The sequence below is a fragment of the Lactuca virosa genome, chromosome 1 (genome assembly GCF_052849685.1).
Source record: "Lactuca virosa cultivar CGN04683 chromosome 1, Lactuca_virosa_CGN04683_v6, whole genome shotgun sequence".
Taxonomy (NCBI): domain Eukaryota; kingdom Viridiplantae; phylum Streptophyta; class Magnoliopsida; order Asterales; family Asteraceae; genus Lactuca; species Lactuca virosa.
The window spans coordinates 72380205-72390755 of NC_136426.1; the positions used below are offsets into that span (position 1 = coordinate 72380205).

The 10551-nt window shown below is 37.4% G+C and overlaps 2 protein-coding genes across 3 annotated transcripts; one reads left to right on the plus strand and one right to left on the minus strand.

Annotated features, from left to right (window-relative positions):
• The first annotated feature begins 793 nt into the window (after nucleotides 1-793).
• Nucleotides 794-3519, plus strand: LOC145145551 (Lung seven transmembrane receptor family protein). The gene is made up of 5 exons (XM_079074943.1): nucleotides 794-1184; nucleotides 1826-2744; nucleotides 2824-2919; nucleotides 3008-3144; nucleotides 3246-3519. The coding sequence occupies exons 1-5, from the start codon at nucleotides 976-978 to the stop codon at nucleotides 3397-3399; spliced, it is 1515 nt and encodes a 504-aa protein (XP_078931069.1). The 5' UTR covers nucleotides 794-975; the 3' UTR covers nucleotides 3400-3519.
• A 1823-nt stretch (nucleotides 3520-5342) lies between these two features.
• Nucleotides 5343-8150, minus strand: LOC145145567 (exocyst complex component EXO70A1-like). 2 transcript variants are annotated; one of them, XR_013726548.1, is made up of 2 exons: nucleotides 5933-8150; nucleotides 5343-5491 (listed from the first exon to the last, which is right to left on the minus strand). XR_013726548.1 is itself a non-coding variant. In XM_079074945.1 (1 exon), the coding sequence occupies exon 1, from the start codon at nucleotides 7947-7949 to the stop codon at nucleotides 6069-6071; it is 1881 nt and encodes a 626-aa protein (XP_078931071.1). In that variant the 5' UTR covers nucleotides 7950-8150; the 3' UTR covers nucleotides 5811-6068. The 2 variants fall into 2 exon arrangements, 1 of the variants encoding a protein (XP_078931071.1); XM_079074945.1 differs by lacking the exon at nucleotides 5343-5491 and having other exon boundaries at nucleotides 5811-8150.
• Nucleotides 8151-10551: the final 2401 nt, after the last annotated feature.

The following is a 10551-nucleotide window of genomic DNA, read 5'->3' on the forward strand; positions in this document are numbered from 1 at the left end:
TATCCAGACCGCCAAGAATATCTAACCACCTCCTAAAGCATGACTGTCGGTAAAAAGCCTCACAAGTCAGGTGAGGTTGCTACTTCGCAAGAATAATCACACCAAGTTTAGGTTTGCATGAAATGGTCAGAGAAGCGACATACACATTGTCATGCTTTAATAAAAAATTTCAAAGTTAGTTTAATTGAACTTGCGTATTTTGTACCAACATTTCAGAGTACATCATTCTGGACGGTTTGTTGCTTTTCAGACAATTCGTCGTATTTTAGAATTCTTATCACATTTCAGACCTGTCGAAATGTGGGTGTAATGGAAACAAGAAGAAGTTTTGACACCATATTACTAGTTCCCTAAGACATATCATGGCATCATGCTATCTACTGACCCGCAATAGCATTCTATGTTTTCTTATTCGAAAAAAGGAAACGTTCCAAACTAGTTCATTGTATTACGGATTTGGTTTACACATTTTATAGTACGTTTTCATAGTATCTAGAATCATGAAAGAAATAAGTAAAGGAAACGAGAATATACCCGTAAAACCACAATATCTTCAACATCTGCTGCCATTTTCTTCCTAGTTCAAAGTGCCCGAACTCTTGTTCCGAAAAATGGTGGTTACCATATTCCACGTCCATCTCGGCAAGCCACAGTCCTACTTATTTTCCGGAAACAACATGAGTCTTGGAAATGTGGCCCTACAGTCTAATACGTACAAAATCAGGAAATACGACCTCATTAATGGGCACAGTCGGTGCAAGACTATTCAGAGCCGTGACACAGAATACAAGAACTCCCTAACACCATGAGTCAACTACAACTTAACCATGGTTAACCACTTAAAAAATTCCTCATCGGGACTTTTGAGGTATTCAACTGGAGATCTATCACTCACACCCCAGTACACACCTCCATAACACAGATCTGCGTGTTTTTCTCCTTCCTTAGATCTGAATTCCTTCAACAGAAGAAGCAATGCCGTTGCTGGATTCCTTGGCGGCAATATCGTTGCTACTGCTTGTTAGGGTTTTATGCGTTCAGGCTTCGGTGCATAGTTACACCGGAGAAAAGTTCTCCAGAAAGGGAAATGCATTTGTAGTCCATGGAGGAAGTGAGGGAATCTATTACTCTCATCCTAACCTCAACGAATCTTCCGCATCTTCCAATGGCGATGCGTATATACGGTAATTCCAATCCATGAGCTGACAAGTACTCTACCTCGTTTGCTAGCATTTTTGTTGATGTTTCGTGAAATGAATTGAATAACTGATGCGGTTAAATTCAATTAGTATCATATGTTAGCTGATTCAATATAAATTTGAAAATGAGAAGTCCATTTCACCCCCCAAATGTTTTGAATAAGCTGCATCGTTAGAAGCAACTATGTCCTTGTCGCGGCTAATTAGAAGCTTAAGTGAAGCACATCAATGTTTTTATAATGATTTGGCATCTAAGAGCAACATTCATGCCAAATTCTGGTGATTCTCATAGATAGTAACTTGAATGTTGAATCCTCCAACAACAATAAGCTTTTTACTTGAACTGAGTTGAGGTAGGCTAAATCAAAACCTAGGTTAGATCCAAGCTTACTGGTTAAGCTTTTTTGTTTTCCTTAGGCTCTCTATTTGCTTCATAAGAATGGTTCATGTTTCACCTGACATTTTTGCTCTTGTTCATGTTATTGTGATCTGTATAGTTATATTACCTAAAAGTGATGAGTATGACATATTAGCCAACAAGTATCATTAAAATGTTAATACCAACCTAATAACAATTATGGTCATTCATCTATTATAAATCTAACCCAATTCTTCTCTGGATGTAGTTTTGAAAAGATCACATTTCAGAGGACTGAAGATGCTGCAAACATTAGCACAGGCTTCATCTACGCCATTCTTTTTGAAGTGGATGATCGCGAAACCATTGGTGGATCCGCATATGGAGGCCAAAGAGCTATCTGCTGCACATCAGATCTAGCAAAACTAGGCGCATGTAAGGAAGGAGAAGTCATTCATCGCCTTTCAACAACAAACCCGGGTTGGCCTGAAGTGTTCTATGTCCCATTTGATTCCACTGACAATACTTTCATCATGCAACCAAGATCTGTACAAATCACAAGAACAGGAATGTATAATCTATACTTCATGCACTGTGAACCACAACTCGGTGACATGGTTGTACAAGGTAAAACCATATGGAAAAACCCCTCTGGTTACCTTCCAGGAAGAATGGCCCCACTTTTGAACTTTTACGGGTTCATGTCTCTTGCATTTTTACTGTTGGGAATCTTCTGGTTCTCTCAATATGCAAGATTCTGGAAGGAGGTTCTTCAGTTACAAAACTGTATAACATTAGTTATAACTCTGGGTATGTTTGAAATGGCATTATGGTATTTTGATTATGCGGAGTTTAACGAAAGTGGGGTCCGGCCAACTGGGATTACTATATGGGCAGTAACTTTTGGCACTGTTAAACGGACTGTTTCACGGTTGATCATTCTTACTGTTTCCATGGGGTATGGTGTTGTTAGACCTACCCTTGGTGGGCTTACTTCAAAAGTTGTGATGCTTGGAGCTACTTTTTTTGTTGCTTCTGAAGTTCTTGAATTGGTGGAACATGTTGGTGCTGTTAGTGATCTTTCTGGAAAGGCCATGTTGTTTTTGTCTCTTCCTGTTGCTGTTTTGGATGCTTTCTTTGTTTTATGGATTTTCACCTCCCTTTCTTCAACTCTGAATAAACTCCAGGTATGCAATTTTTTTCTTTTTGATAATTTATCAGGGATTGATTGATTGATAACTTATATATGATAATATGATATGACAGGCTAAAAGAATGATGGGGAAACTAGATATATACAGGAAATTTACAAACGCGTTGGCTGTAGCTGTTATTGTGTCTGTAGGGTGGATATGCTATGAGGTAACTTAATGGGCTTAATGGGTTAAGCACTTAATCTGGAAAAAGTGAAGTTTTTGACAAATGTGGGATTTTGTTTTGTTTGTTGCAGCTTTATTTTAAGTCGACTGATATATACAATGAGCAATGGCAAAATGCTTGGATAATTCCTGCTTTCTGGCATGTTCTGTCTTTCTCTCTTCTGTGTGTCATTTGTGCTCTTTGGGCACCATCTCAGAACTCTATGCGGTAAAAAAAAACATAACCCTGTTTTTATAAAATATGTTTCAAGAGTTTGAAATATATTTTTTTTATTGTTATATGATTTTGATTTTGTTAATGTTGCATAGGTATGCGTATTCTGATGATGGAAGTGAGGAATTTGATAAGGAGGATAGTTTGATGCTTATAAAACCATCTCCTGTTGCTACAAAAGAAGTAAGTGAAATGAGATCTGTGCTTCAGAGTGAAGATGGAGATTTGGAAGAAGATAAAACTGAGTAATTATGATGATATGAATGGGTTTAGGTGAGGTGAGAGCATTTTCTTGTATCTTTGGGTCTTTGTATGCTTATTAAGTAACTCTTAAATTTCTTTTGCTAAATATTATAGAATTTTTACTAATAGTTACTGTATATTGCACGAGGATTTTATTACTCTTTTTTTTTTAATATATAATTGATTTTGAATTTTAATACCCCAAAGGGAGGGGCTTTACATAAGAAATTACCCACAAATTGTCAAATGGGATGTTGTGTATTATAAAACAAACAAAGATGTAGATAAAATGGAAGTTTCAGTGATCTACATTATAATCATTTCCCACTAAACCCGTTAGTAAGCAGAAAACCCTTTTACTTTCATTGTACTTAACTACTTATTCTCCATTATAACCGACAATTAGCACCACCTCTCGTAAATGTTGTGCTGGTTTCAAACAAAAAGAGCTATTAAATACATGAAAAGGAACTATTTATTTAAATCAGAATACATTATTGAGGTGACTAAATGGACTACTTGAAAAGGTTAGGTAAAGACTTAATTTGGATACTTCTAAATGCATATCAGAACAGGTGGATAGATTTTATATTTTTTATGGTTTTTCTTGAAGAGTGATTCACTAAAATGAGTATAAATTGGGTGATATATTTCAAGAAGACCAATATTTTTCCAAATTTTATGAAAATGACCATGAAGATAGCAAAGTTCACCTCGCAAACCTCACGTTATTACTTTTTCTGAAAATAGCTGTCTGACAACTTTTGTTTGCAAGGTTTTATTACTTCCATCATCCCATGCAGTAATGATGTCAATCTAATTGGACTCATTCAACGTTCTTCCCATACAGAATCTTACAAAAGGCTTGTATATGGTCGTTTTCCCTATTCCAACCATGACCCTAAAAGAGGCTATGAGAAAATTTTGGAAAAAAAAAAAATCATTGTTATAAAAATGAATGTCGCATTACCTATACGAATCTCATTTGCCCACATTGTAATCCATATGGTTTACCTTTATGTATCACACCACCCGCTCAAACCATATTTTCCTATAGCCAGACCATGAGCTCCTCCCCATCAAATATGTGGATATATTAGATGACGTCATATCTTCTTCCACCTCTTATTATTAAATTATTAATTGTCATTTTCTAATATTATCGTTTGAATATTGTTGTTGGTAATTTTAATTAACAATATTGTCATTGGTTTTTTTTTTTTAAAAAACAGTCATTTGTTAAATCCAAATTATTCCTTTCACTACACAAATTGGTTCACAATATCTCTAATTTCACATGGTTGTTGCACCGATCAAATATTCTAAATAAATAGAAGAGTAGCATTTAAGGTTTTTTATATCCGGTTTTTTCTCTCAATGTACTACTCTATCATCTTTATCTTCCTATATATTTGAACTAGTCATGAATTTACAAAATAATAGTATTAAAGTACTTTTTTGTAGTCGATGGATGTGAAAGAATATGATTATTATTTGAGATTATATGCCAACGGATGTTAACAATAATTGCACCTTAAATTTACATGTGTGTATAACCAATATCGGGTTCATTAGTTTGGTGTTTAGAAAATTACGTGTGGTGGACAATCAGATCAAGTTATTCTACAAATATCAGACGATTGACATTGTTGACGAGATAACAGTTACTTAGATATTGTTTGTTATGTGTATCCATATACGGCTATGATGTTTGTTGTCAGTCTCGGTGCATATCATTCAAGTAACATGGGATCCAGTGGAAATCGACGGTGTGGAAGAGGATCCGATGTCATTTAAGCGAATAACATTTTTTTAAATCCTATATATAATTAATGTTTTAAGTATAACTATAAACACGTTTGTGAGAGTTTCAGTCCATTTCGACCTATTCCAACTTTTTATCAATTTGAATCGTTTGGGATTTAAAAAAAAAACGACTCATTATAAACAAACGGATCAAAATTAACACCTACAAAAAATTTAGATTTACACAAGGAAAAAACTAATTAAATTACAAAATAAAATAAAGCCAAGTTTCGAATGAAAAATAATATTTGCTTGTTGACTGGTTTTCTTCCAAAACTTCTTCAGCCTCCATCTATGAACACATTCAAAATAGATTTAGTCAAACCTTTCCCCACCAAGAAAATTGGGGAATTTAGTCGAAGCCAGATTCCTCTCAACAATCATCTGAATGATAGTAACATAATATGCAAAAGTCATGGTCAAACCAAGACAGAATGAGAATGGTCAAACATGTATAAAACCCAACTTTGACCAGCCAGACTCATCTTTATGATCGAGATAAATCTCAAAGTGGTGTTATAGAGACATACATCTTTACCGATTCAGTCATTTTATATACATGACTTGATTGAAAAAAATTAAAAAAAAAAAACCACATTGACAGACTCCAATTTCATGTAATGTAAGATGCACATATGATGTATAACAAATTTCCATACAAACGAATGAAACAAAAATCTTAACTAGTGGAAAAATATAATCAAAACAAAACAAACAACATGCTTACACGTACAGAGAAGGAGATCTTGACTCCTCAGGAGGCTTCATCTTCTTCTTCTTCTTTCCTTTATCTGATTCTGATTTCTGAACCAATCAATGTCAATGAAACACCCCACCAAAAAATAAAAGAATAATAATGTCCTACAATATCACTGTGATCTTCTTCTCGAATGCTGTGAAACTGCACACCCTTCAAAGAAATCCAACACAGCAGTCTCAAGATCTTCAACAGAGTACTTTATATACTGTTCAGGGTGCCTCCCATTCTCAATATGAGTCCTGAATCTTCCAAGAAACGATCTGTAAGCTGGAATCAATTTCTCTGAGATCGAAATCTGCAACTCCTCACGAAGCTGTGTGTCAGGGATTAACCATAACGCCTGCATTCTGTGTACTTCTTCAAACATGGTGTTGAACGATTTAAATCTCTCTCGTAATGCACTCTTTGAAACGCCAGATGAGAAGCTTCCACTCACGTGTAGACCTTCGTCCCTTAAGCAATACAGTACCCCGACCCATGTTGCTCTTTGGTATCGTGTTGCAGCCTGCCGGAATTTACCTGTGAGTTTTTTTAAATAACTGTCTCCAATCATCTCTCTTAGCTCCGGTGAACCTTTGATCTTTTGAACGATGTAATGGACATTGTTCATGATGAAGAGAAAAGCTAAGGAGTTGTCTTTGTAGTGTTTGGATTTTCCTTCTAGGTTGAATTGCAGAATCACGATTATCCAGATTAGATGGAGTGCTAATGGCGATTGACCTTCGTGGTCGGTGAAATCCATGTCTGGAGTGGTTAAATCGTCGGAGTATCTGGAGCCGGTTGCAGGTCTGGAGACTATTAATTCGCCTAGGGTTTGTTTGTAGTCTGAGATTAAGCTTATGTAATTCATCACATACCTAGTTAATGGATGAATCGTCCCTCCGGGGACTGGAACTCGAGAAGGTTCGCGAAGGACTGCGTTTTCGAACTCCGATAGCATCCCTCTAGCAGCCTCCGCTAGCCTGGAGAGTATCTCCGTTGCCTGAACCCTAATTGATTCGGCTGATTTGGAGAAAAAAACGGCGTCGATGTCAGGCAACAAATCCATACAGGCGTCGTGTAAATCCAAGATCTTGAACAGTTTCTCCGGCGACCTCCGGCTAATACTGATAGCTTCAGCGAAATTAAAGAGCTGGATCGCCGGTCCTTTAACAGTTTCCATGAAACACGCATCATCGGCTGCTGTTCCTAAATCCTCGAAGATTTGCTGGCAGAGTCTCTTCTCGCTGGCGAATAAAACCCTAATGCAAACTTTCGCGGCTCGAATCCATTTCCCGATCTTCGCGTTCAAGGCCTCCCATTCGAGGCGTTGGATATCGCCGATGCTCAATTTTTCAACGCCGAGTTTCTTGAAGCTAGCATCAACCGCGGACTTACGTACGCTGCCGTAGACCTGAACGCACTCACGGAAGTATCCGGCGGCGATCATACGGTCAGCGATGCAACGGAGATCGTATATGCTATCGGATGGTATGAGATCGATCTCGCGAATACTACTCATGGATCTGTAGCTCGCGATTGTGGTACTGCTCTCTCCCCGTTCCAAAAACGAAGAAGATCCGTCTCTGGAACTGCCGTCCTCTTCCCCTCTGTTGCTGTAGTCATCATTTTCATGAAATTCACTGAAGGAACTGCTGGTTCTGGGAGTCAAATGATTGGAAGAGATCGATTCTGTGAGTGATTCGGTTTCAATCGGAGTAGCGTGTGAGATGAGTATGTTACGGAACTCATCCTCGAGACGAGCCATGGCAATCTGGATGGTGGTGTTGACTTTCTTTGACTCTTCGTCGTCTCCATCGTCATCGGCCAAGGTCGTTGACTCCATGGATCGTTGGATTTCATCGACAGCCTGCAAGTACTGGTCGATCTCTGGACGATCGCTTTCGAAGATCATTCGGGCCCTTGCCTCCTCAGAGACCGTGGAGTCCCACCGGAGGACGATCTGCTCGGCTTGTTCAAGAGGTATCCGGCCGTTCTCCGGCGACTCCATGAACAGGTATATCAAAGGGGAAAGAAAGATTCAAAGTTTTGTGGAGGAGATAAAAGGGTTGGATCTTTGCATGAAGAATCTGTATGGTTTTTTATCTTGATTGATTTGTGCAGTGTTGTGTTGTGGTGAGGCGTGTCCTGAAGAAGACAGAATTGAATAGACCGGAGAACTTTTTCAATCAACAACAAAGTCTTGGTATATGTTCACATCTACTTTGGTTTTTAATTTTTTATTCATTCACTCTCAAGATCACAATATTAGGGTTACCATTACCAATTATCAGTTTAATTATTATTTCTTAAAATTATATGCTCTAAAGGAAATATAACTGTAAGTTTGTAATCGATTATTATAAATTTGTTTTTCGAACCTTAAAGTTCTAATAATGTCTACACAATTTATCAGGCTTCGTTTTAATGTTATCATAGACATGTTTAACCGGTTTTAATGTCTGCATGTATTTTTCACATTCTGCGTGGCAAATTTCATCAAGTTGTGAATGGCAAAGTACATGGATTTCTTAATAAAATCTAAATTCAAACTTAGCTTTTATTTGTACATTATTTTAATTATTAGATACAAAATGGGTATTGGTATCCATGTTCATTTTCTTCTTCATCTCCGTGGGTAAATAGTATTCATCTTCTTTTCTTTGTTTTGCTTTTTGATGATAAAAGTGGGGTTTTCTTTTCAATATGATGGATGAATTTATTATCGTTTATATATTCTTCAATGAAACCTTGTTCTTGAATTATTCAACCCACAATTCATGTTTTTGGTGTTGATTTTATAAAATTTTCAAAGGGTTTTTGGGTTCGATTTTAAAAGGATTCGTTCCAAGGTTTCAAAGGGTTTCAAGATGAATATTGGTTTCTTCATATCCATCATGAATACCATGAAGACGCCACATAGGACGAGTGATTAGTTACATACCATTGTAGGTCACAATGATGCTATTCAAACATAAAAATGATATTTAGTGACATATTGGACACCTTAGAACTTTTATTACTCAAATGACAAATTTTGTGATAGTTGGTCGTCATTATATGTCATTTTTATCTTTATTCAAATAGATGTAACAATGACTTGTAACCTTACATGGACAATCATCGAGCGTGATGATAAGGTGGATGGACAAATAAAGGTAAAAAAAAAGTTGTATGAGAAGGTACGTATATATGTTGGTCAGAGTCCATAAAAGTATTAAACATAAGATCCACTTACCACTTAGGCTATTCGGTATCAAGCCAGGAAGGCTACGCGTGCTGCCTACGTGGCAGCCCTAGCCACGCGTGAACACCGCCCCAATGGGGGTAGGTGTCTTGTGACGTGAAGCTGGCTACGGAGGAAGACGACAAATGCGATTGGTGGACCATTTTTTTGACCGTTTCTTTTTCTTTCTTTTCTTTTGACCCTTACCAAGATAAAAAAAAAATATATTCAAACAAAACTTAATACACATATATAAATACATACACAACATATAAACAAACACATTTCCATTCACACTTTCAAACACCCTTTCAAACATAGATATGAATAATTTTGCGGGTTCGATTGTTTCTTCTTCATCCGATAATGAAAGCTCTGATGAAGATGACTTGGTGTTGCACAAGTTGTTGTCTGCGGCACGCAATAGGGTGCAACAAAGAGGTGAAAGTTCAAATACCGAGAAGAGGCATAGAATTTCGATATATCGGGATCGTATGGCGGCACACGAGCTTTTGGTACGTGATTACTTTGCCCCTGATAGTTTGTATGACCTATCAAAATTTGAAGACCGATTTCGTATTAGTAGAAATTTATTTTTACGTATTGCTAGAGATTTGGAAAACAATTATGAGTTTTTCCAATTAAGATGGGATGCAAGAGGTAAACGTGGTTTTAGTACACTACAAAAATGCACAGCAGCCCTTAGACAATTGGCATACGGCATAGCAGCAGATGCTTCAGATGAGTATCTGAAAATGTCTGAGAGGACTGGACGAGAATGTGCTTATCTTTTTTGTGAGTATGTCATAGAGCTTTATGGTGACATATATTTGCGACATCCTACTAGAAATGATATTGAACAATTGTATGCCGCACATGAAGCTAAACATGGCTTACCAAGAATGCTTGACAGTATTGATTGTACACATTGGGAGTGGGCAAATTGTCCCAATGCATGGCGAGGTCAATTCACACGAGGTGATCAAGGCGTCCTGACTATTATACTAGAGGCCGTTGCATCACATGACCTATGGATTTGGCATGCATTCTTTGGTATGGCGGGGTCAAACAACGACATGAATGTGCTTGGAGCCTCTCCGATATTTAATGATATTTTGCAGGGTAAAGCACCAAACATGCCGTTTGTTGTGAATGAACATCAATATAATTATGGGTATTACCTTGGTGATGGGATATATCCAGAGTACGCTACGTTTGTCAAGTCGTACTCATTTCCGGCCGATGAAAAACGAAAATTGTTCAGGTTAGCACAAGAATCAGCAAGGAAGGATGTGGAACAGACGTTTGGGGTCCTCAAACAAAAGTGGCACATTATCAAACATCCGACACGGTCATGGGATAGGGCGAAATTGACGAAGGTGTTGAC